Source organism: Takifugu rubripes, chromosome 1 (assembly GCF_901000725.2).
Source record: "Takifugu rubripes chromosome 1, fTakRub1.2, whole genome shotgun sequence".
In the NCBI taxonomy this organism is placed as follows: domain Eukaryota; kingdom Metazoa; phylum Chordata; class Actinopteri; order Tetraodontiformes; family Tetraodontidae; genus Takifugu; species Takifugu rubripes.
Window position 1 is genome coordinate 2,162,325 of NC_042285.1, and position 25,502 is coordinate 2,187,826.

Sequence of the window (25,502 nt, forward strand, 5' to 3'; positions counted from 1 at the left end):
GGACGGGAATGAGCGGGGGGGGGGTCGGGGAGAAACACCCACCTCGCCGATCGCCACCTCACCTGAGCTCATTAGCAGCACGGCCTGCAGCAGCGCCACCTCCGCGTCGTCCAGGTTGAACTGCGCCAGGCTCTTGCCCAAATCAAAGATGGCGTCCGACACCACCCCCAGCCCGCCGTTCTTCAGCTGCTCCCGCTTGACGGCCATCTCCCCGCTCAGCGTCAGCGTCTCGCTCTCCGGGTCGTAGCGCATGGCGGCGCGCAGCGACATGATCTCCATGCAGCAGCCCTTCAGCAGGATGATCTGGTCCTCGCAGGGCAGCTGAGGGAGAGGTTGGGAAAAGTGGGAAAATCCCGCTGTCATCACCGGGTGAGGAGAAGACCCTGCGTTCAATATCGCTCCTCTCCGAGGTGGAGAGGGCGAGGCTGTGTCTCCCTCATTTCCATGGATATTAAATATTTGATTTAATCCACGGGCTGTTGCTCCGAATTAAATCCCACCCTGGTGCAAACTCGTTCCCCACTGCTGGGCAGATTATTAGCGCTCGTTAGCCCGATGTTGCAAATGTGCTACTGGGGTAACGATAACGCAATTTTACATGATCAAACACTTCCCGATTATCTGCCTCGCTGCCTGGAATATTAAAGCGGCTTCTGCGGCGTTCCGGAGCGGAGCGGAGCAGCACTCACCTCTGAGAACATGGGCAGTTTTTTGGCAAAGTCGACGACGCGGGTGATGGCAGGAGTGATGATCTTGGTGAACTCGCTGAAGGCCTCCAGGTCCACCTTGTCCCCGTCTGATGTGGGCGCCACCGGAGACTGGCCGATCTTGTCCGGCTGCGCGGCGGAACAGAAGCGGGCGACACGTGAGGACACATAAAACCCCCCCCCCCCGACATTACAGACGACGAAAGGAACAGGATTTAATCCGGTTCCGAGCTGTCCGCACGGTCTAGCAGAACTCAAATCTGGGGTTTAAAAGGTTTCTGGGCTCCGGACGGAACGCTTGAACAGGACGGGCCTCGTTCCAAACCGTGGCTGTCTCCGGTTTCCACGGCGACGCTGCAAACATCAGCGCCGGAGCTGCGTGACCGCCGCCAATTAGCCTCATCCCGACCCTAACGATCCGTCTCAACATTCACAGCTGACAAAAGGTTTGGGGGTGAATCGGAGTTCAGGAGGGCTCGTTTTTCCACAAAATTGGAAAAGATCGGACCGGTCGGGAGGCGTTGCGTCGACACACACGGCGCGGAGGAGGAGATCCCCACAATAAAGAGACTCAGTTCTTAGCTTCAGGTGATTAAGCACTAATGAAAACACGATTACGAATATTATTCTCCTGTTCTGCCTCTAAATCCCACTAAATCCCCCTCGGGAGAACTTCAATTTTAATAAGGAATTTCATCTCAATCCCCACAGTGTTTCCCAGTCTCCCCAGCTGGCCGGAGGATGAGCGCGGAGTCGGTCCCATTCAGCCGCCGCTGCAGAAGCTCGTTTATGAACATCTGGATGGCAGCGGGGTGGAAGATCTCTGCCCAGGACGTTTTATAAGCTGCGCTGAAGGAACAGCCCATGGAGGGGGAGGGGGGATGGGGGGGCGTGTCCCAAGACAAGCGCAGGATGAAGATTTTGGAGGCGAGCCCGCGGCGGCCGCTGTGAATCCACAACCTCCGAGTTCACATGAGAAAAAAGCTGCGGCCTCATCAGCGATGTGCCCAGAATCGACTCTGGACCTTTGATGGGACGGATTAGAGCGGCGGAGTCCGTCCCTCCGCACCACGAGACCCTGTAATCCGGCTGCTGGGTGAAAGGGGCGGGGCTTGTTTGCGCGGGGGGGCCGGCCTTCGCTTCCTGTGATAAAGCGCCGTGATTTTAAAAGTGACCAATAGGAGCAGAGCGCGTTTTGCTCTGACAAAGGTGTGAGATCATCCCTGCGGGTCAGGCTGGGATCGCCTCGCGGCTGCTGCGTGTTCGCGGCTCCAAAGCTGCAGAGCGTCAACGGAACGCCTCGGAAAACCACATGTTCCCTGTGCAACCAGGAATCCAGGCGGCGCAGCTGTTCATCGCAGCCCCCGTGACACAGGAATACGAGATCTGGGCAGTCTGAACGGCTGCCAGCAGGTTTTCTGCTTCACTCGGCCTGGAAAACAACATTAAAATCCTGGAGCGTAAAAATTCCGCCTGACCTTTGTGAGCGGGACTCAGGAACCAGTCAGAGCTACACACACAACCCTTGATGGATGAAGCAAATGTGTTCCACACGCACACGCGGGAATCTTTGTTTTAGCCCCTGAAAACGGCAGAGCAGACTTTCCCAAGGATGTTTCGGCAAACGCTGAGTAGTTCAGGGTTGGAATAAACGGGATTACCCCACAGAATCGCCCGGCGACGGAGTTTAACGCCGCCCCGGCGAGGAGGAGCTGTGTGTCAAATATGTTATTTTAATGTCTTACAGGTTCACTTTTCAATCGCCTCTTTAAATTTGGGAACGGCTGTCACCGTTCCGACCCCGATTTCCCAAATCATTAACTAAGCCACTTCTCAGGTTCCGTTTATCAGTGGGTCTATTTGTAGTGGGCGGCGGGATACAGGGCCGCGGTCTCTGTGGCTGCAGCCGTCCTCGCGGGACCGAGAGGCTCGTCCCGATGGGCTCGTTCCGATGTTCAGGCTTCGGCGGCTTCAGCCTCCGGAGCGCCGTTAGCGAGGAGAGCCTGTGTCAAACAGGAGCGTTTATCCCTTCAGATGAAGCCGACTTCCACAGACACCACTCAGCTAATTGGGCTATTTAATAGGTTATAGCTCGCAACGCTCCAGAGACCTGTTTCCCACCCTTTCCCAGCCCGATTTCCATTTAAATGTGATGGGAATCCTCTGAAACGTTGCCATGTGCACGGGGGACAGGGGGGAATCTATGGGGATACAGATGCACGCGAGAAGGTTTCTTAGATCTGGTGGGGGCAGCTGGAGGAGGTTCTGGGAATATCAGGAGGTATCAGGCCAGAAATCGATGCAGGATGTCACCGGGGGGGGCGAAAAAAATCAATCCGGTCTTCATCCAATCCCATAAACGGCTAAAGTCACGGAGATTGGTTTGGATTTAACCACTTCAGTTCACTTTTCATTTTCCTGCATCGATCCCCACCGGGTTCTGCCACACTCGCCTATTTTATTTATATTTACACAAACTCAGCAGCATTCCAGAGCGGTTTTCCTGTTTTGGGGAATACCGTGTGGACAATTATCAGAAGAAAATCGAATCTGGGCCTGAGACAAAAGAGGGAAGAACTTCAAAGAGTTGGAATATATTCCATCTGCACGCTACATTATCCCCATATGGCCCCCTTTTCCATCGCACCCCTTGTTGCCTAGCAACTCCCTCCACAACACTCGCACAAACACGTTGAATCCCCCCACACACACACTTCCCACACTGTAACACCCACCTTTGCCACACCCCCCCCTTCCTAAAGCCCCCTGATTAGGTCATTCGCTCCGGTCCACCGGTGCCGTCAAAACATTAATCGGGCGATTAAAAGTGTGTAAACGACGCAGATAATTCCGAAGGGGGGGCCGGCCCGGCCGGGCAGGAGCAGCGGTCCCGGATAAATCTGAGCGGCAGGAAAACAGATCTGCGCCCTGCTCAGAGAGTCGGAGCAGACTCTGAGGAACGGCGAGAGGGGAAACAATGAAACGGAGACGGGAAGGAGATTAAAGGCAAAATAAAAGAGAGAGGTGACGGGAATTAAGTCTAGATAGGGAAGAGCCCAGAGGATTAGGATGAATAAACCTGCCAACTGCAGGCGAGCGCAGCGGAATGAAGACAGGAGCAGAAACCGGGAATACAAAGCCAGTACAGTCGGAACGTGAGGAAAAAAAAGATCAACTTAAACTTCATCCTTCCTGATTCCAGAGCAAGTTTAATCCGCATTGTCCCGCCGTTGCTCCCCGATGGAGTTCAAAGGTGCAGATACAGAGATTACAGCGGCGCCGCCAAACAACCCATCATGGAAAACTGGGAATTCAGTCCATAGAGCACAACTGTTCCCTTTTTTCCCCCCAAAGTTCTTCCCAGTTAGCAACATTTATCAGACGCTAGCTTAACCCGCCGCGTTTACCTCAGACATTCCGGATGAGACCGAGGAACGCTGACGGAAAACGGAGCCGTGTTCAGCCGGGATCTTACCAGGAATTTGCGCTTCTGTTTCCAGTGGGCGCCCTGAGCGTTGGTGTGTCGGTGGGCCTCGGTCACCGACTGGATCAGCTCCCACTCGTCCCCGGTCGGCTCCGGACGGTTCTGGAGCGTCTTCACCATCTCCTCCTTCTTGCGACGCTCCCTGTTCTCCTCGATAAGGCGCCGTTTAGCCACCCGCTTCGATTCGTCCAGCACCACTGGGAGACGGCAGAGGAAAAGAAACCGGGGTGACCCTAAACGCACCGGCGGGGCCTTTAAACGGATCGTTTAACAGCTCTTAAAAGGAGCCGAACGACGAGCCGTTTTAATCCCAAAACGTGGAGATTCCCGAGCAGAGGTGCTTTGATAATGTGCGCTAAGGAAGCTGGGAGCGGCACTCACGGTCCATGGCCATGCCCACTGCCGTGCACTTCTTGAAGCGGCACAGCTGACACTGGTTGCGGGTGATCTTGTCGATGATGCAGCAGCCATCGTACTTACAGGAGTAGGAAGGGTGGAGGTTCTTCTGGATGGTCCTGCGGAAGAAACCCTGGACACGGACGGGAGGAATTTAGGAGGCGTCCTCTCACCAACACGCCCGGCCCGTCGGGCTCGTGGTCGCGCGTGCACGCTCACCTTGCAGCCCTCGCAGGTAATGCAGCGGTAATGGTAACCGGTGGCCTTGTCGCCACACACCACGCATGGCTCATCCTTTTCGAGGTAGCTGGGTATGTACCCTGGGAGAGAGGGAGGGGGGGGGCGTTACAAACATGGGACGGCTTTCCACGATCGGCACAACCGTCACTCAAAAGGGGGTGGAAGGCTGCGGGGGAATGTGGGGGCTCTGATGTGGTTTCACCACCCTGACAAAGGGAGTGGGCGGAGCCTGGAACCCCACAGCATGCAAATGTGGAGGTGTCAGCTCGCTGCACACACACACACACACACACACACACACACACACACACACGTACTCAGGGAAAACAGCCAACGGCTGTGTGTGTGTGTGTGTGTGTTTGTGTGTGTTTGTGTGTGTGTGTGTGTGTGTGTGTGTGTGCAGCGAGCTGTGACTGGCAGTGTCAGTTGGGCTCTGCCTTTTGGCTCCATTACAGGAGGAAGGTGACGACAAGAAAAGGATGGTGGGAAAGAGAGGGGGGGGGGGGCAGAGGGGGGGTTTGACTGGGTTGATTTTCATAAAAACGCTCTGTTGTTGATGGGGGGGGGGAGGTGAAGCCAAGAAAAGGGGATGAAAACTGGAGGAAGTGGACGCTCATGGAGGAAAAGTGTCAGGTCCGGCGTGCCGAGGAAGCAAAGAGCAGCGGCTCAAGCTCGGAAATCAATACTGCTGCGGCTCCCGCAGGCTCCGCCCCCTCCCACCCCCCCCCGCCACCGCCGCCATCCCGCCAATACCTCCAACACACACAAGACAAATATTATGTCTTGGCGCTTTTTCGGATTTTTTTCTAAAACAAACCAGGTCGGCCCCCGGCGTGGCCGTGACAAGGTCACCGGTGAAATCCGATGAGGTGGATCCCGTAAATGTCCCGATGTCACAATATCTGTCAATCCCGGCAACACGAGACGACCTCCCCCAAAGGTCAAACGAGGGATTATTTATGTTTCCAGGGGGGCTCGGCCTCCGTTTCACTGCGTTTGGGAAAACTGGGTCAAACTGTAAGGAGTCATGTGACGGGCGGGTCGGAACGCTGGTGTCCTAATCCGCAGGTGAGGACACGCCCTTCCAGAGAGGGACGGAGACGTCCAAGTCCAGGTTCCCAGGAGGCCGCTCGTATCCACGCCGAGCACCAGATTCCGTCGGCGTTCCGGAATCCCCGTTCCGCTGGCGTCTTTAAACTCGGAGGATTCGGACCCGTCACTTACGAGCCGATAAGGAAGCAGACGGAGCAGAAGAATTTATTTCTCCCTGTCAAACCCCTGGAAGGGTTTTTTTTTTCCTCTCTCGCTCCGTCTCCGGAGCTGACAAACTGCAATCGCAACGTTCACAAAGCGGCGATGAATAATGCAGCGTCCGTCAGGAATCACCACGGCGACGCCAACGGCCGCGCTCTCTCTCCTGCAGCAGGAGCGACTGGGCGTCAGCCAAGGAAAATCAGACCCGGGTGTGTTTGGGATGCAAATCTTGACAAAACACGGTTAGCGAGGCGTGACCATCGGAACGATTCATCCACAGGAGTGTGTGTGTGTGCGTGTGTGTGTGTGTGTGAGTGTGTGGGCTGTACTCACCAGTCATACTCTTCATCGAACATTGGCTGTTCTTCCTCTTCCTTTTTGGGCCATTGAGCCACCTGAGAGGGACAGAAAAGAGGGAACGTTATTCCCAATCCCATCTGGAACTGTTCTGCTCCTGGCTGGGTTCCCAGGCCCGAAAGCACAAACTTTAACACGCGTTTTGAGCTGAGGGGCCTCCGAATTTGGACTTCTAAAGGCCAGAGGGCGCGAACGCCTCAGCCGGCTCCGACCCATCGGAGGCTGGCGTCCGAGACTGTTGGAGTAGAGCCGATCCGACTCCCGGCGGCTTCATTTGACCCCCGATGGTGTCCGACGCGGATCTCCGACCCACAGTTGTGAAGCCGATGGCGGCGCAGTTGTATCGTGTGTGTGAGCAGTGAGAAACACCTGCAGGCGCTGACACATGTGAAAGGCATGTGAAGCACAGATGGGAGCTGGCTGCTCCGGGGGGGAATTATGAAAGGGGGGGGGGGGATTATGAAAGGGGGGGGGGGGGGGGGGGGGGGGGGGGCAGAAAATCATCTGAAGGGAGAGCAAAGGAGGGAGGTTCTCCTGTGTTCTGGACGGGTCTGGAGTCCCAGGAGTGGAGCGCAGACGGCCTGGAGAACCTCCAGCTCTGCTCCTGGACCCAGCAGCTCCGGGAGGGGGGGGGCAGGTCCAGATCATCGGAGTGAGCGGACCGGCTCCCAGTGCTTTAAACCTTTAGACTAGAGCTGGACCACAGCTTGGACAGGATGAAAGAAAAACGCTTTCCCTCAACAACAGGTTGCTCAGATGCTGCAGGTCGGCTTTTATCTCCCCGCCTGAGCTCGGAGAGGAAAGTCAAACAACGACACCCCCCCCCCCCCCCCCCCAGAAGCTCCACGGCAACTCAGGACACGCTCAAACGAAAGTCCCCGTCGCCCCCGGCAACCTGAACCAACCTCGCACAGACGTCCGGGCTGCACATTCCCGTACGTCTCAATGCAAACACGGCCTGGAAGAGCAAGCGGAAGCCGAGCAGATCCGGGGAACTTACAGCGGCGACCGGATCAAATGGCGAGGGCGAAAAATATGCATCGGCGACGAGCTGCAGGCGGATCCGACGTGCTGCTGCACAGCCTTCGTGTGCGCCGACGTCTCCGCCGCGTGTGCTATCTTTAGCCTGTGGACCCAAGCTAGCGCCTCCCTCCGACCACACTGGGACTGGCTCTGCTGGTAGAACGAGCCAGCACCTTCTGACGGGTGCACGTGTGACGCGCAGGTGTGAGGAACATACCTGAGATCCTGCGTTGTTGCGTAACCGCTGACGGAAAAGGTCAAGAGAAAACCCACACGGACGGTTTGGACCGTAAACACACGCTAAACATCAAAGCAGCAGTCAGGAAATACAGGAAGTCGTCCTCAACAGGGCTGGACGGGAAGCTTTTCCGCGCTACAGTCAGCCATGTCCTCGATGACCAGCAGCCCCCCCCCCCCCCCCCGGACAACAATCGAGCACCCGGTCACCATGGAGACAAGCGGCGCTACAGTCACATCGCAGGGCAACAGGGCAAATTTAACGTTTGAATCAAAGCAGACGGTCCTGCAGTGGTGAACCGACACCGAATTCCCCCGTCAGCGGCGGCTCGGAGGTCACCCGCACGTAGAGACGCCGTAACCATGGCGCCACTTCAAAGGCTTGAACACAAGCGGCAGGAGGGAGAGACCGGGCTGCGGCGGAATCTGCCCCCGCTTAGTGCAGGTGTAGCAAAACACGCGGAGATTCACCGAACACTCGCGCACAAGTGGAGGCGAAGGGCGACATCCATCACCACGCCAACTGTCCCCCCCCCCCCCCCCCCACCCCCCCGCAGCAGAGCGGAGCCATTAATCTCCTGACAGGTGCCCGTGTTAGCTGGAAAATCCATCCAGGCTCCGCCAGATCGACCGCCTTAACGCCAGCTTGTAATGTGGGACACGGAGAACCCGGCGCTACATTGCAACAGGGTTGTTGCCATGGAAGCGCACGGAGAGCGCCAGAAATCCCGTGGATGAAACGTAGAGCGGCTCACACCGGACCACGTGACGTTTACGGCCCGCGTCTAGTGTTGCCTTCATGCGCCGCTCATATTCCCTTAACCCCCCGCCCCCCCCCCCCCCGCTCTGGACGCCGTAAATTTCCCCTGTGAGAAAAAAACTCTGGCTGGGATTTATATTTATCAGAGGTATTTGAGTCGGCACCCCAGAATAAACCTGTTTCCACCTGAATAGTTTCACAGGATGTTCTCGAACGCAGCGCATTTGTCAACTTTAGCCGCCAAGCTATTATGAATTCTTCACCGGCCTTCGCTCCGGCTGTTTGTGCTTTGCTCGGCTAAAAGGCGGCTTAGATCCCATCCTTCCTGTTGGGCCCTGACCCAGTTCTCTGTTCGGACCGGGCCGCACAACAGCACCGACCCCTTTTAAAAAATGGAGTCCTTTAGCAGCACCAACGGGCAGGCTACAGAAAGCGAATTAGTGTCAGATTTATCACGTCCAACTGCGTTTGATCAACGTCACGGTTACGTGAAAGTGTGTCAGGCTGGTTGGCCTGTGTCAAATAAGGAACTCCCTCTAGAGTAAACACAAAGGTATAGATAACCGACCCAGGTGCATGCTGGGAGGACACAGCAGACAGGTGAACAAAGGCCGTATCCTGCTGTGGAAGCCACGTATCTTCACTGAATCTCTCTTCAACGCCGTTAGCATGGACGTTAGCATCATTGCGCTACGGCATAAAGTGTCAAGGTTCAGGGATTAAAAAAGGCCCCAAGAACCAGCAGGTCTGGTGGAAGACGTGCATCTCCTGTGGAGCGATGACACGCCACATCGGGTTTGTTGAGACCTCAGACGTCCCGCGGTCGCCGCGAGGCGGCGGCGATGGCGACTACTGTCCGACTGTCGGCCGCAGCTTCAACAACAACTTCACATTGTGTTCTAAGACGACGCTCAGAGGAGCTCCCTCCCCGGCGTGGCGGGAGGGAGCTCCATTCCACTCATATTATGTTTTCATTAATGAGAAGGGGCCCAAACAGCGCCGCGTTTGTTTGCGTTCAGACCGGTCTGACCGGCTGCTCCTCGCCAGCTGAAGCGGGAGGAGCGTCGGGGGCGTGAGGAGCGTCGGGGGCGTGAGGAGCTGCTGTGAGAACCAGCCAGGCTGAAGGGAGGAGCCAGCTGTACAGTCAAGTGGACAACCACCCCCCCCCCAGACTCACCGTTTCTCTTCTCCCTCTGATGGGTTAGGGTCCTGCTCCTTGGGAACGTGTTCCATTCACCTTAATTCCATCCAGCAGCCAATCATGAGAGACTGAGGCAAGCCCCACCCTCGGATGCACACTGGTCATTCGCTGGTCGGGAGGGGTCGGTCAGTGGAACATGACAGAGCCCCGTCCCAGAGGGGGGAGGGCCTCTGAGCGAAGGTGGAGGTAGAGGGTGTGGGTGGGGTGGGGGGGGAGTCAACCCCCTGTGAGGTTGGTGCGGTTTGAACGGGGGGGTGGGGGGGTGGGGGGGTCTCAGTGGTCGGTCTCGGGAGGGCAGAGGATGGCGAGAATTCCAGCCTGGAAGAAAAGAAAAGAAAACGGATTACAACACAGGCGTAGCAGCTAGCGTAGCAGCTAGCGTAGCAGCTAGCGTTAGCCGCGGACTTTACAGATGGCACCAGGTCAGGCAACCTGGGGGGGGCAGAGGGCAACATGTCTAAACCTCCTGCTGCTGTTGCTGACGCTGGGGGCTGACTGACAAGTGGCCAGATGACGAGCGCGAGGAGTCCACGAGTCCCTGTCCGATAGGCCCCGCCCCCTCCTCTTCCCTGTTCAATAATCCCAGGCAATAATCCAGGATTCCAGCATAAGAGCTTCAGATGGTGACCAGGGGAGAGGCTAATTTACCCGAAGAATCGCTGAAAACGAGGTGAAAATACCCCCCCCCCCCCCCAACACCGAGGGGACACGGGCTGGATCTCTGAGGGGTACAGCTCTGGGACCGCGCCACGTGACGGGGAAAATGACGGAGAAGCCACGAAAGAGTTCCATCACGTGTGCGGAACGAGAGGGACTCAGGTTTGGCCTTGAACGCACCACGATATCAGAGCGGCGGCCACGTATACGTGCACGTTTCCGCACGCAAAAGAGCGGCGTGAAGATCTAATTTAGCTTGTCAGAGGGAAAACAAACATTCAAGAAGCTGCGCTGAGAACACACACACACACACACACACACACACACACACACACACACACATTAATGCCTTTGTTGTGAGACAGCTTTCATATTTTAATTGGACCTACAAACACTTTCCTAGCGGCCCGGCAGCGCGAGTCACCTCGCGAGATGCTTCCTTTCTTCTCAAGCGAGCGCCGCCGCCGCCTGGAGAAGCTCCCAATTAATTAAGGTCGACCCGCTTGTGTTCCGACCCGCTTGTGTTCTCCGCTGCCGGGCCGCAGAACTCCACGTTCCTCTGTTCTCCTCAAAAGGTGAAGGAACGAAGCGCCGGGGGAATTCTTCGGAGGAGGTCGGACCAGCGCTAAATATGCCAAACGGTACGTGCAGAACCGCCAGGGGGGTTCTGCACGGATGCAGGTGAAGCTGCAGCACCGGATCAGAGCCGATACAACAAGGTCCAGGCCTCCAGCTCCTGAGGAGAACCTCATTAGACCTCTCCCTCAGGTGGCCCGAGCAGTTAGCGCTTTAGCAACAGAGCGCAGCAGCGCGGAGGAGGGTGTGAGTGCCGAGATCGTGTTCTCAGGGGGGGGGTAATTATTATCCCGGGATTATTAACGGATGCTAACGGAGCCGCGGGGATCCGCAGCGCCCACTTCTGCCGACGGATCCTGAACGTGGGGCCGGTGAGCCGGGCCGTGTCCTGGTCTGACTCCGCTCCACGTGCGACGTGTGGATACTGTACATTTCTGTCAACAAGCACGGGGCAAAGAGCGTCTCCACCCCTCACCGGGCCTTATCTGCCCCTTCTGACCGATTTTCCTTGTTTGTTCTGGGTTCAGTTCCCTCAGCTGTTGCTAAACGCTGGCTGCGACCCGAAAAGCCCATTTCAATAACGACTTTGAAACGATTTATCAAGGAAAACTCCCGGGAAGCCCGGAGCTCCGCGCCAACGCGGCTGTTTACCTCCCCTCATTAGCATCCTGCTGAAATCGCTCCGGCTACAACAGCACGGGCCAACGGCGCCCCCACGGGCCCGGCCCACGAGGTCCCGCCGGCGAGGAGCACAGATGGGAAAACCGAACATCTAATTCCCGTCTCATCCGATTGGAAAACGGAGCCAAAGAGGGGGAAACGGAGCCGCTAGAAGCAGACGTGAGCCCTCCCGCACCAACCCGGTCGGCACCAACCCGGTCGGATTTTCTCTGAACCGAAGAGCAGGAATGAAACCTGGAAGCGGATGCGCCACATTTACCCATAAGCCCCCTGGGTCCCGGTGTGCAGGCGCCGGGGGGCAAATCGGCAGGTAAGTGCGTGACCTTTAGCTTGACCTTTACATTCACGCATTCTTTATTCTCTGCCGGGGCGACATCGGCAGCTGCTGCCTCGCCATGGCAACCGGCCCGGGCGCGCGGGCTGGCATGAGTGGCACCGCCATATGCGGCGGTCACGCCAAGATGGCTGACGTCAGTGAGGCTCCTGACAGCACTGGATTTTCAAAATAAAAGCATCTCATCCATCTGACGGTGGCATTCTTCTTTTCACGTTTGAAAACCCCTTCGAAATATGCGACGGCCCACATCTATTTCCGTGAATTGGCAACTTTATACAAATGATAATTTATGAAATAATTGATAAAATAATCAATAATAAATCAATACAAAACATAAAATCAACTAGGAGTTGTTAAAGGGCTTATTGAGGATTAAATAATCTGCTCTTTTCACTGAGCTCATGTCACACTGTACACCGGCGCACGTCTTTAATCACACACACACACACACACACACACACACACACACACACACACACAGAGATGTCACCCCCCCCACCCAACTCCTCATGTTTCCATTCATCTTCATGTCTCTGTCACCTCCGTAATGAGCAATAAAACACGGGCAGAACACACACAGACACACACACACACGTGCGCGCTCGCTCACAAAAGAAACAGCGCGGTCATTTCTAACATGTACCCCCCCACCCCCCCCCACCCTTCTTACCCAGGGGTGTAATGAAGCCTGGTGAGGCCCCTGAACCCCACCAAGCCAGAGTTACACCCTCCCCCACCAATGGAGTCATCTCCTGACTGCACACAGCAAAATCTATGAAAGAGGAGAAGGGCGCATGTGTGTGTGTGTGTGTGTGTGTGTGTAGGTGTGTGTGAGGGGGGGGGGGGCGTCGAGTTGTTGTTGGCAGACATTCTGGGGGTGCCGAGGTCCAGCTGTGTGGTCCTGGACCTGACCTGGTCCCAGCCGCCTTCACGTAAGCGAGAAGAAATCACACACACACACACACACACACACACACACACACAGCAACACTAATTCGGCTGTTCCTGACTACAGTTAAGCAGGAGAACAGCGGCGACGGTGCAGCTCCCACCGAATCAGCTGTTTCCATGAAAGCGAAGCCCGACTGTTGTTCCTCGGATAAAACGGGATGATGGAAGACAGACGGAGAGAAATGGAAACCCGCTGCAGGACAGATGGACCCGTTTTATTGGTTCTGGCTCCAGCGTTTCGCCCTCGGTCAAGTGAAGACGCAGGAAGGTTGGGTTTTTTTCATGACACGTGACAGTGACGAGGACCAGCGCACCGCCTATCGACGAGGTTCAACCGGGCTTTACAGGGGAAAAAAACCTCCGTCTGGGAATTTCACTCGATTCCATCCCAGTTTTGAAGAAACCGTCTGAAGGTCGGGATCCGCGGGGCCTCGGCAGCGACTAAACTGTTTTTCTAACCCGACAGTCGCAACCTTTTTTTTTTTCATTCAATCACGGCAGGCTGAAAAATCTGGCGAGAACTCCGGCGTGCTCGTTTCCCTAATTGAGCGAGCAGCCACGGGCCTCCGGAGAGGAAATTAAACCAAACACGAGCGGGGGAGGAGCAGAGGGCACGGCGAGCTGTCGGCGGCTCGTCGCCGACGCCTCGCCGCTGCGCTTTCCTGCCTCGGCTGGACGGAATCTGCGTAATGATGGTGTGGGATGAGCTGAGAGTGGGCCGGCGTGGCGGCCGGAAAACCGCCCGGCTGCGTCTCAACGTATAATAAAGCGGCTTTAAAAAGGCCCCCCCCAAAAAAAAAGAGTCAAATAAACTTTAGACTCGGGCCTGAACTGCTGTAACCTCCAGCGGGTCGTTTCTGTGGGCGGGTTTCGCACTCGCGTCTGCCTTTGAGCCTCAGTGACGAGCCAGGTCGGGTTAATTACTGCGGCGGTCCCAAACCTGGTTGCCTAGTAACCGAAAACACTGAAGAGTGACGGCAATCGGGAGAGCAACAGTTAGCATCCAGCTAATCATGTTAAACCCGCCCTCCGACCCCTGAGGAGGAAGATCCTGTTAGACCAGCTAACAGCCTTCCCGGAATGCGGATGGCGGCCAAAGTCGCTCCGAGCATGCGCGCAGTCAGGTGGAGGGAAGACACGCCCACGCATGGATGCGTGCACACAGAAAGGTCAGGGGGGTTCACTGAGCTCAAGTTCACTGGTTAAGGCCACTAAGCAATCAAACGCGGGCAACGAGCGCGTCCTTCCTCCCTCGCGGCGGGGACGCCGAGCTGCGTTAATTTGGCCCGTGACCCCTGCGCGCTTCCCGCCGCCGGCGGCCCGGGATCAAAGACAGCGGCGAGTCGGCAGAGCGAGGAAGAAGAGGAGCCGATATAGAATATCTGCATAACTGACCTGCCAGCCCATAGATCTCCATACAGTCCCGTTGCAGCGTATAGGCACAAACACGGCGCCACGGAATGTCGTCAGTCGGGATTAGCGTGCATAAATCTGCCCCCCCCACCTCCAAATCTGCCCTGCTAATGATGCAGGGGGTTCGTGTTGAGCATGTGATCAATAACAATTGTGATTAACAGGAGTTATAAATACATGCTGACTGAAACAAGATGCACCACAGGCTCCGCCCCTCCAAACAGACCCCACCCCCCTCAGTGGGTGGTTGGGGGTGGGGGGGCGGGGGGGGGGGCAGCAACCGCAGAGCTAAATTTGGACCTGCGGTGGAAAAGCAGCTGAAGAATTTTTATTTGCAGAGCAATTTCCCCCAACCTCTCAGAGGATGTGCAGGGGGGGAGACGGAACCCTGTAATAACACATTTACGCCGGTTCTGACCCGGGTGTCGTCAGACGGGTCGCCGACTCAATGCAAACGGTCCAGGGTGAGCCAGTGCCTGCAGGCACTGAAAGGTCCAGCTTCCTATTCAGCTATTGGCTCCAATCCCGAGCAGGTGGAGAAGTTCTGGTGTTTACAGAGGCGTCGGGTTTCAGCCGCCCCGACCGCACAGACGTGAGAATGTTCTGAGGAGCCCAGACAAAGGACTTGTGTTTATCGTGCGCACTCTGCCCGGGGCCGAGTCAACATTTGCCACCCTGAGCAGGATGTTTGACTTTAAACGGTAGGAAGATGGCGCTCTGGGGGAGGTTCCGCCGGGCCAGAACTCAACAGAAACAGAAGCCGGCGGAGCAGCGAGGAGACGGCGAAGATGACATCGGTGGGGAATGTGCGCTGGCTGCCTGAGCGTGAGAGACCCAGAAGAGCCGGAGATTCTGGGTCATCCAGTCATGTGATCAGCTCTGGGTATGTGTACACAGCAGGAGCGTGAGGAGGGATAGGGGTCCTTTCAGGTGACTCCGCCCCCCCCGTGACCTTCAGTCTGCTCCTCTGGTAGCATCCGTGCTCCTAAGACGCCGTTCTCCTACAGCAAACAGGGAATCATCCAACACACAACCCCCGCCCCCCCCTCCCGCCGGATCATGAGTAAGACTTCAGTTGATCCTTGGGTTTTATCCAAGCTCCCGACGGTCCCAGAAACAAAGAGCGCATTGTGGTTTTATTTTAGGACTGCATGCTAAGTAAGTAGAGCAGGATGCACGTCGACATTAGCCCAAACGTCTTCCTTGACCTTCTCCTCGTCCTTTCAGAGCCTTTTTAGAGGATCCAGCCCCCACTTACTGTCTGGCAACCTCCAGCGCTCCGAGTAGTGATGAAATATCCGTGCACAGGAATCACAAGTGCTCCGTGAGTCACGGTTTGGAGGCGCGATTACGCTGCAGCCGGCCCTCGAACAGCAGCTCTCAAAGACAAAACAGGGAGCCCGAACCCAAACACCAGACCTGGACCAGCTGCCTGCAACACAAGCGAGCTCCTCATTAGGAGAGCAGCCTCCCGGGCCAGCAGAGCTCCCATCAGCCGAGTCTCCGGATCATCAATACAGGAACCGACTTTCCCGGCTTTCCCGGCCGGGAAATCCACCGTTTCCCCGCCAAGACCTGCTGGTCCTCCATCCCGGGCGGGAACCTTCTTCCTTTTTGTCGTCTGTAAAACTTCCCAGATGTCTCCGTGCTCGAGGAAATTGCGCAACGCGGCTGGATCCTCGGGAACGTCCAGCTAAAAGCAGCGGTGTCCCTCTTTAACCTCGGACTGCTTCGTCTCCCTGGACAGAATGATGGGCTCATTAGAGCCGCCGTTAGCTCAGAGCTGACCTCCACACGGAGGTCGGAGGAACGGATCGTCCGGCTTCATCTCTGGTTCCTGCAGAACTTCGGATTTGAAATCTGCCTGATCATCAAACCTGTGATTGGTTTGGAATTACAGGAGGCGCAGGAATGGGAACAATCGGGCGATCCGCCGTTTTATCGATGGAACGAGAGGCGGCGAAGGTCGTACCAGCCATCCGACGTGGGTCGGCTTCCGCCACAGAGGGGAATTAAAGCGCTTAAATGGTTGAAAACTGGGATCGGGTTCAGCTTCCAGGGACATTTTTATCTGATGTCAGACTCTTGCATTTGGCTGAAGGTTTCGGTTCTTTGGGGAACGAGACGTTAAAGACGGTGGAGGGGTCGATGTTGGGGTCCCAACGTTGAAATTCCCATCTGCTGCTGGTTCAGACGTGAACGCGCTGAAGCCGCCAGCAGCCGGACTCATCACGGCCGGCTGAATTCATTACGGGGGCCGTTGCCGCCGGCAACCGCGGAAACTACTTTCACTTAATTCTCTCCTTTATTAAAATTCACTCCGCGTAACAGGTGGGAGCGACAACGAGAGCCGAGCCCGGACAGGAAGTGGGAGCGGCCGGCGCCAACCGTCCGCACCGGGGGACGGATTCACGCCGGGTTCACGCGCGTCAACCCAGAAGATAAGAGGCGGGGCAAGCGGCGCCGCTGCAGACAAAACTGCAGAAGAAGAAGAAGAAGATTCGGGCCCAAGCGCGGTGAGTCATAATCGGGCCCCCCGGGCCTCCCGGTGACCAAACAGGCGGTCTAAAGACATAACCTACATAGCTGACTGCGTCTGCCTCGTCTGTCAGGCTAAAAAAAACCACCCAGCCGGTGCACCATCACGCGAGGTAGCGCTAGGCTGGCTGCTCGCCGCCGCCTGCTCACGGAGGCGGACACGCACGGCCAGCGTCAGACGGGAGACATTTAAATAACACGGCACCTCAGGGGACCGGGAAAGAGGATGGAAGGCGTTCCGCAGCCCCTCCCTCAGCTCAGAGGAACACGTGTGTGGGTGTCCCCTAGCTAACCTCCAAACGCTGCAGCTAATCGCGTCGCAGGATGTGTAATTACCTCTGTCGCCAGCCCAAACCCCAGGGTGGCGCTTATTAAATACCCGGCCGAGCGTCCGGGGGGAAACGGACACATGTCACCGTTACGACCACGTTTAATTAACTCCGCTGGAACTGTGACAGCCGTGGCTGCTCAGGTCTGCTCAGGCCGCCACGCGGGGCCCCCGCCCGCGGCGTAATTAGCAGCAGCTCCTCGGCGCCGTCTTATCTGCTCCTAAATTTGACCTGATGGCTCCACTATCGGTGGCGATGAAGCCCAGCGCTGGGAACGGCGAGGACGGCGAGGGGACAGTCGACCCCCCCCCCCGACCTCGACCACGTCTTGCCCCTGCGCGGCCCCTGACCTCGCGGCGCCGTTCTCAACTGTCACATACCGACGCATCTCCGTGACGGCGCGGAAAGACGCCCTAATCGCTCGCATACATTCCACGCATGCATGTGCGCACAGAGCCGTGACACACGAGCGTGACGCCATACGTGCACGGGTGTGTCTGATCGGCGATGTCACGGCTCAGGCGCTCCAGGTTCTAGGGCCTTAGAGGACAAGAACGTGTCTGGGCGGCGTTGGGGGGGGGGGGGGGCAGAAAATGATGATGGGATCAGATTAAATTGCTCCTTTGATGCCGTAACTGCTCCCATTTTTACGTCCCTTAATTCCATCAACACCTCGTTACTGAGGACCAAACGCACCTGATTAGCATGATGCTCCGCATTTATGGAAAAGACGGCCGGAGCGGCGCCGACGGACCTCCACCGACACTCCCGCGTCACTGTTTTTACTCGGGGGGGGGGCGGGGATAAAGATTCTTCCCTGATCAGGACGCCGTTCTGCTGCTAACGTGCCGGAGCTGCTCCCTCCCGTTCTGGCATTTCTTGCCTATTTCATCATGTTTTACACTCATGAGCTGCAGATGCAGACCCCCCCCCCCCCGAAACACACACACACACACACACACACACAGACAAAATGTTTGATCAGGATGCCAGAAAAGTTTTACGCAACAGAATACCTGGCAGCCAATCAGAAGCCTCCATTCTGATTCTCTTTTATTGGAAATTGTGTGTGTGGAATAAAGAGCTGCATTAATTTCTGCGTGTGTGTGTGTGTGTGTGTGTGTGTGTGTCCAAAGACCAACTTCCAGCGCTCAGCAACACCCTCGCTCCTCTTCTTTTACTCTCTGAAGAGACGCCATTGTGGAGCTGATCTCAGATCTGTAATTACATCGGGGTGTTTATGTCTCCGGTGACGCTGCTAAACGCGCTGAATTAAACATCCAGAGCGGCGGAGGTCGCGCTCAGGCACTAAACAGCTCCCTCCACTCTTTGTTCGCCGCCCTCGCTGCAGCAACACATGCTCCCGACCGCAGCTTCCTGCTCGGAGCCCATTGGTCGGCAGCGGAACACACCTCCGACACGCCCACCAGGAAACCCTGGCTGAGGCTCCTTCTGCCCTCCTGCCCTCCTGCCTGGGCAATTAGACATCTGAATCCGTGTTACGCCACTATGACACACACACACACACACACACACACACACGCGCTGGATCAGGTCCTGGCTGTGTGATCTCCATCTCCGCTGCCATGTCAGTCACAATGACGATCAAGATGAAGAGGATGATGATGATGGCACAACCGGTACTCCAGTCGGAGCACTTCTTTCCGTCCTTGAGATCAGATCTCTCGCAGCTCTGTTGCCAGGTAACCAGACTAATCCTCCCCCAGGTCTGCATCGCGAGGTGGAGGCGTGGAGGCGCAGCGGCGAGGTCGCGAGGGTCCAAACGGCCCGGTTCCTGCGGCCGCGGCGTTAGCCTGCTAGCAGCTGGAACTGCCGAATCACTGCCTGCATGAAGGTCGGGCGCAGAGAGCGCTAGGCTCCGCCCACCTCTGCACGCTGACGGGAGTCGAACCCATCACGGCAGTTTGTGCCCCATCTCACAAGTTGCCTGAAAACAGCAATAAAGGCAACCAGGAAGGAGGGAAACGAGGGGGGGCAGGAACTCTGTGTGTGTGTGTGTGTGTGTGTGTGTGTGTGTGTGTGAGCTCATTAGCTGTTCAAACAGACGGTGGTCCACACTAATGAGGTGGGCGGGGCCAATAATCCAGATCATTAGCTTTGAGGTGATGTGTTTGTGTTATATATTCTATAGTCTGCGTGTGTGGGCGGAGCCTGTGCTGAACGGGCCATTAACTTCCTGCAGTCCGATCCGCTCCTCTTCGGTTCTTCTCCTTCCACCGGTTCCGAGTCGACATGTGGGAGCGGAGCCCAAACTGTTCCTCATGGACACCAGCCCCACCTCCCGCTGGATCCCGCTGGGCTCCACCTGAAGCTGCCGCGTCCCCGGGATTTACGAGCTGGTTAACGGGACGACGGCCAGGCCGGCGTTTCTGCCCGTGTGTGGTCGTTTTAGCCGCCGCCGCCGCCGCGTCCCGGATCAAAGCGCGGAATCAGACGCGGGGCGTCCACCCTGGAAGAGATCCCTCCGCCTCAAAGGCAGGCGTGCACGTGCACGTTCGGAACCAGCGGAGAGGTCGGCCGGAGGTGGTCAGCTGCTTTTTTCATTAGTTTTCCCATAAAACGCTGAAGGCCTTTAAAGCGGGATCAATTATCCGTCCTGAACCGCTGACGTCAAACTCGCGCACGTGTTTGTCATATGCGGCGGAGCGCACGCCGCCATCGCTAAGTGGGTCTGCGACTTAAGACGGTTCTGGAAGCTTTTTCCACCTGGCTGCAGGTAAACGTGCGGTCGGCAGGGAATTCTGGGTAACGTGATCCGCGCTAACGTCCAGCTGTTAGCTGGAGCCCAAAGAGCACAATAGAGGATTTAAACCAACCCCCCCCCCAAGCAGATTATTCCCTTCACTCAAGCATGAAACAAGTTACTTTCAGGAACGCAGACGAATCACGGAATCATGGAATTCAGGCGGATCTGCAGAGTGAGCCCGAATCAGGCGCGCTAGCAAGCGGCACCGGCTCCGTGAGCGCGGTATTGGGAGGCAGGAACCGCGAAGCATGCGAGCGCAGCCGCAACGCGGCTTCTCTCCGGACCGTCTTCGGCTGAGGGTGCAGGGGAGGACGCAGCCGAGTTCTCCTGCTATCAGGTTCCTGGCAGGCTAATGGGCCACAGCTGCCGGAGGCCTCTGGAATTGTGATTAAACCCACACGCTGTTCCGACACTCCGCAGAACGCTAATGCTAAAGATGACAAATCTCCAACGTGCACTTAAAGATGAAAGCAAAAACAGTCCCACAATGGTCCATAAGCTGAGCAGCTCCAGGGACCAGAGTCAGGGCTCCAGGGACCAGAGTCAGGGCTCCAGGGACCAGAGTCACGGCTCCAGGGACCAGAGTCACGGCTCCAGGGACCAGAGTCAGGGCTCCAGGGACCAGAGTCACGGCTCCAGGGACCAGAGTCAGGGCTCCAGAGACCAGAGTCAGGGCTCCAGGGACCAGAGTCACGGCTCCAGGGACCAGAGTCAGGGCTCCAGGGACCAGAGTCAGGGCTCCAGGGACCAGAGTCACGGCTCCAGGGACCAGAGTCAGGGTTCCAGGGACCAGAGTCAGGGCTCCAGGGACCAGAGTCACGGCTCCAGGGACCAGAGTCAGGGCTCCAGGGACCAGAGTCACAGCTCCAGGGACCAGAGTCAGGGCTCCAGGGACCAGAGTCAGGGCTCCAGGGACCAGAGTCACGGCTCCAGGGACCAGAGTCAGGGCTCCAGGGACCAGAGTCACGGCTCCAGGGACCAGAGTCAGGGCTCCAGAGACCAGAGTCAGGGCTCTATGGACCAGAGTCACGGCTCCAGGGACCAGAGTCAGGGCTCCAGGGACCAGAGTCACGGCTCCAGGGACCAGAGTCACGGCTCCAGGGACCAGAGTCAGGGCTCCAGGGACCAGAGTCATCGGCTCTATGGACCAGAGTCACAGCTCCAAGGACCAGAGTCAGGGCTCCAGGGACCAGAGTCACGGCTCCAGGGACCAGAGTCAGGGCTCCAGGGACCAGAGTCACGGCTCCAGGGACCAGAGTCAGGGCTCCAGAGACCAGAGTCAGGGCTCTATGGACCAGAGTCACGGCTCCAGGGACCAGAGTCACGGCTCCAGGGACCAGAGTCACGGCTCCAGGGACCAGAGTCACAGCTCTATGGACCAGAGTCAGGGCTCCAGAAACCAGAGTCAGGGTTCTATGGACCAGAGTCACGGCTCCAGGAACCAGAGTCAGGGTTCTATGGACCAGAGTCACGGCTCCAGGAACCAGAGTCAGGGTTCTATGGACCAGAGTCAGGGCTCCAGGGACCAGAGTCACAGCTCTATGGACCAGAGTCAGGGCTCCAGAAACCAGAGCCAGGGCTCCAGGGACCAGAGTCAGGGCTCCAGGGACCAGAGTCACGGCCCAGAACGTCCACCCATGGTTGCTGACTGACACCGGTTCCCCACTGGTCCGCTGTTAAGACCTTTTCTTGCATCTGTCCAAACGGCGCCGCTCCGCCCATCTGACTCGGCCTAAGCTGCTGTGCATGATCCCCCTCTGCCGCCTCCCTAATGCTGCCGGGAGTTAGAGCCGGATTAAAGCACAATTATGCGCTTCCCTAGTCTCCAGCTGTGCCAGCGGGGGGAGGGGGGGGCGGCACAACTGGACCAGCGGGAGGTGCCGATGTTCTGCTGAGTCAGGGGAAAAGCCACAAACGCCGGCCGCTCACCTGAACGCGACATCGGTCGTGCTCGGATTCAGTCACGATGACGCGCAGCCAAGCGGGTGAACGCAGCGCAGATAGCGCGCAAGCTAGCACCATGTGACCAATCAAGATAGCGTAAAGGCCCTCAGATAAAGCGTGGGAGCAGACATGGGGACGGGCAGAGCTGAACCTACCGGGCAGATCACGCGTGTCTGTGTGTGGTTAGCGGTCCCCCCGGGCCTCCTGCGCCCTACGCTCTGTCCGACCTCCACCCTGGAAGAGACGAAAAGAACACTCGCATGAAACGGGCGTCGTTCCCGATGGTATAAGATAGCGCTAAAAGCTAAAGTATCACTGGAAGAATGTGAGCTTCAATGTCAAGTCTTGTCTTTTCTGCCAACCCCTCCGAGCTACGCTAACGCCGCCGCCGCCGCGACAGGCTCTCCGCCGTCCTGGTGGCATGAATAGCTGTCTTTGTTCCAGTTAAAACTGCCCTCCGTAATTAGCTGCAGGGCTTTTCCTTCACAGACCTGCGCGGGCACAGGAGAGGGGCAACCAGATGCTCAGGGGGCAGGAAGAACAATGAGGAATTCCTGAGCGGAAAAGCAGCCGAGTAGCTCGTCAAGGCAGGAAGTCCACTTTTCCCACTTCTAAAACTTGTTTTTTTTTTACCAGCCCAGCACGACAGCAGCGCTAACGCTGCAGGTCCGACACCAATTACACATCAATTATCTGGACGATGGAGTTCGATAAAGGGGGAATAAAGGGGCAGACACAAGTCACGCGCGCTGAGAGTCCAACACACACGGCTGCAGCGTTGATGCTAGCGCTGCATTTATAGCACCAGCAATGAGAAAGCATGTTAGCTTGCTGCTAACGCGGATGCTAACAGGTGAAAGGATGCAGCGAGGCAGGAAACCCAGAGTTTATGTTGATGAACTGAAGAATTCTGGAGAGTCAAACAGTGATTATTGTCACGACCAGACAGGTTCACCCCCCCGCGGGCCCCCCCTGGAGGCCCAGTATGCTGGGGGGGGGGGGGGGGTTAACAGTCAGATGTTGTCTGGCTGCTGCAGCTGTCGGAGGACAGCCAAGATCATCTCAACCAGAGGGTCGGAGCCCTGTGGGGAGGGGCCCCGGCCGACGCCACCAACCCCATCCCGCTGTTGTTGGGGTGATCGGGGGGGGGGGGGCGGCCTCTGGAGAGGAGGCCAACAATGGACGCAGGAGGACGCACAGCTGGACCCAGAGACAGTGGTGTCAATCACAAGAGGGGCCGTCGGCAGGACATTCCGGGCTCCGTGGACGCCATCTGACTGGGACAGGTGTAGGAGGGGACGGGGGGGGAGGGGGGGGGGGGGGGGACAACACTGGAGGAACTGTGCTGATTTGTTGTCTCACTTCAGAGGAAAAGCAGAGAAAAGGTCACTCATCATTCCTGGTCGTTCCGAATGTCTCCGAAACAGAGACGGAGCTTCAGGGAGACTCCGGAATCCTGAAATCTGCCACACAGAGACGGTTCATGCCCGTCTGATGACTTCCATTTAGCCGTTTAGACACGCTCGAGGTTGCTCCCACATGGGCTTCCTGTTGGGGTGGGACGGTGTCCCCTCAATCCGCTGGGAGGTTTTCGTAATCAAAATGTCCTGGGTGTCCACGGAGCTGGGACGGCCCCGCAGCCACGCTGGCCTCGGATCAGAACAGGAGCGATCACTTTGGGCCTCAATGCGATTAGCGTCCACCGCTAATCTACTGCCTGTTGGTTCCCACTTAGAGGAAGTGACACGTTTGAGTCAGAGGATTAGTCCACCCCTGCTCGTGGGGCGGGGGGGGGGGGGGGGGGGGGGGATCAGAGGGCCCCCGCTAGGGTTGACCCGAAGAGAGGGAGGAAAACAAAGGGAAATGGGAGAAAGAGAGAGGCGATGAGTGGATCCTTGCTCCGGCACGTCATTAGCATTAGCCACCGCAACAGGGGACACGAAGACAGAGGGGTTAACGGGACGGGGGGGGGGGGGGGGGCACCCCCTACGATGAGGGGTGGAACAGGCCACCCTCAGGGGGCGAGCTGCCGGTGTTTGGAAGGCAAACACGCACACGTGCACACAAAGCGCATGGACTTCATGACTTTGACCTCTGAAATATGATCACAATACAGCGTCTCAGCCCCCCCCCCCCCACACACACACACACACACACACACAGAACTTAGCAACTGCTCATTAAATCTGTGTTTTTGGAAACCAAAGACTTCAAAGTTGGCGGCTGAGCTCATCCTCGCGACCGGCCCGGCCGAGCGCTCCAGAACCTCCCCGCAGACGTCACATGTGGCCGCAGATGTGTTATTTACGGCTCTGGATCCGTCTCCGGGACCATCTGCCAGCACTTAGCCGCCCGCTCCGCTTTTGTTTCCCAATGAAAGCGCACAGATGGGGGGGGGGGGGGGGGGGGGGCGCTGGGAGCTGACCGAGCGGGACAGAACCGGGCCCGGTACCCCCTCCTGGGGTCGCTGAAGCTGCAGAACCCTCCGCTCCGGGACAGGTTCCACACGTGTTGACCCCCCCCCCCATCACCTATAGATAAGCGCCACCCTGCTGCGGTTTGGCTCCGGGATAAATAGTTTAATTTAAGCTGGGTCACAAAAGCCAAGTTCTGCGGCAGGAATGAAACCCGCCGTTGTCTCGACTTGCCTTCAGCTCTTCAGACTCAACACACGAAGCTCCTCCGCCCAGACCCCCCCCCCCCCCCCCCCCCCCCAGCAGAGGCAAACACGGCGTGAACAAAAGCAGCCACACACGGGGATCTACACGGCCCGATATGACTGACCCGTCACGGCGTTCCTCACTGAAGACCCTCCTTCTCACCTGGGTGTCTGAGACCCGTCTGAACCCCCCCGCCAATCCCCCCCCCCCCCCCCCCCAGCAAACAGCACCACAGGAAGTGACGTCAGCAATCGCTCCTTCAGAGAAGAAGAAGAAGCTCAGGAGACCAGGGAAACGAGGCGAAGATGGTTCCTGGACTAATGAGCAGCAGGTGTCTCGGAGAGGAGTCAGTCAGGGCTGAGCTCAACACCCCCCCCCCCCCCCCCCCCCCCCCCCCCCCCCCCCCCACACACACACACACACACACACACCTTTGCCCCCACCTCACTGAATCAGTGCGATGGACAGATATGGTACCATGGAGACAGAACCAGAGAGCAGAAGAGGTCACGTAAAGGTAGGGAGGGGGGGGGTTGGGTCATGCTCAGATGCTTTAAGGCCTCAGCGAGACGACATCTGCACAACTCATCCCCCCCCCCCCCACACACACACACACACGCCCCCTCCGGCTTTAATTCATTTCGGGATGCAGAGGAAGAGAGACGATAACGAGGAGACCGAATCCAATCGGCTGTTACGTAAAACCACAAACAAACGCGTCTCAGAACTTTGGAGATTTCAGAAAAACGTGTGCTGGAATCTGTAAGACGATCCGACGCCGGTGGAGCCCCTCCCTCACCCACACACACACACACACACACACACACACGCACACACACGCACACACACACACACACGCACCCACACGCACACACACGCACACACGTGCTCGCCTCGCTCACCTTCCCCTCCCCTCCACTTCTCAGTATTTTCTACCTTCTTCTCTCCTTCCCCTCATTATTGCAGCGTGACCGGAGCTCCTGCTTCACT

The 25,502-nt window shown here is 57.3% G+C and overlaps 1 protein-coding gene across 2 annotated transcripts in view; it reads right to left on the reverse strand.

Moving 5' to 3' along the window:
• thrab (thyroid hormone receptor alpha b) overlaps positions 1-25,502 on the reverse strand; it is a 47,656-nt gene that overhangs the window by 8,160 nt on the left and 13,994 nt on the right. Inside the window, exons 2-9 of one of the 2 annotated variants that reach the window (XM_029840904.1) lie at positions 22,008-22,086; positions 9,636-9,977; positions 6,415-6,476; positions 4,807-4,907; positions 4,573-4,720; positions 4,183-4,388; positions 690-836; positions 63-321 (exon numbers count right to left, since the gene is read on the reverse strand). In XM_029840904.1, the coding sequence (XP_029696764.1) occupies positions 63-321; positions 690-836; positions 4,183-4,388; positions 4,573-4,720; positions 4,807-4,907; positions 6,415-6,476; positions 9,636-9,691 (979 nt within the window). In that variant the 5' untranslated portion in view covers positions 9,692-9,977; positions 22,008-22,086. The remainder of the gene's footprint in view (positions 1-62; positions 322-689; positions 837-4,182; positions 4,389-4,572; positions 4,721-4,806; positions 4,908-6,414; positions 6,477-9,635; positions 9,978-22,007; positions 22,087-25,502) is intronic. The other variant, XM_029840911.1, reaches the window with a different exon arrangement.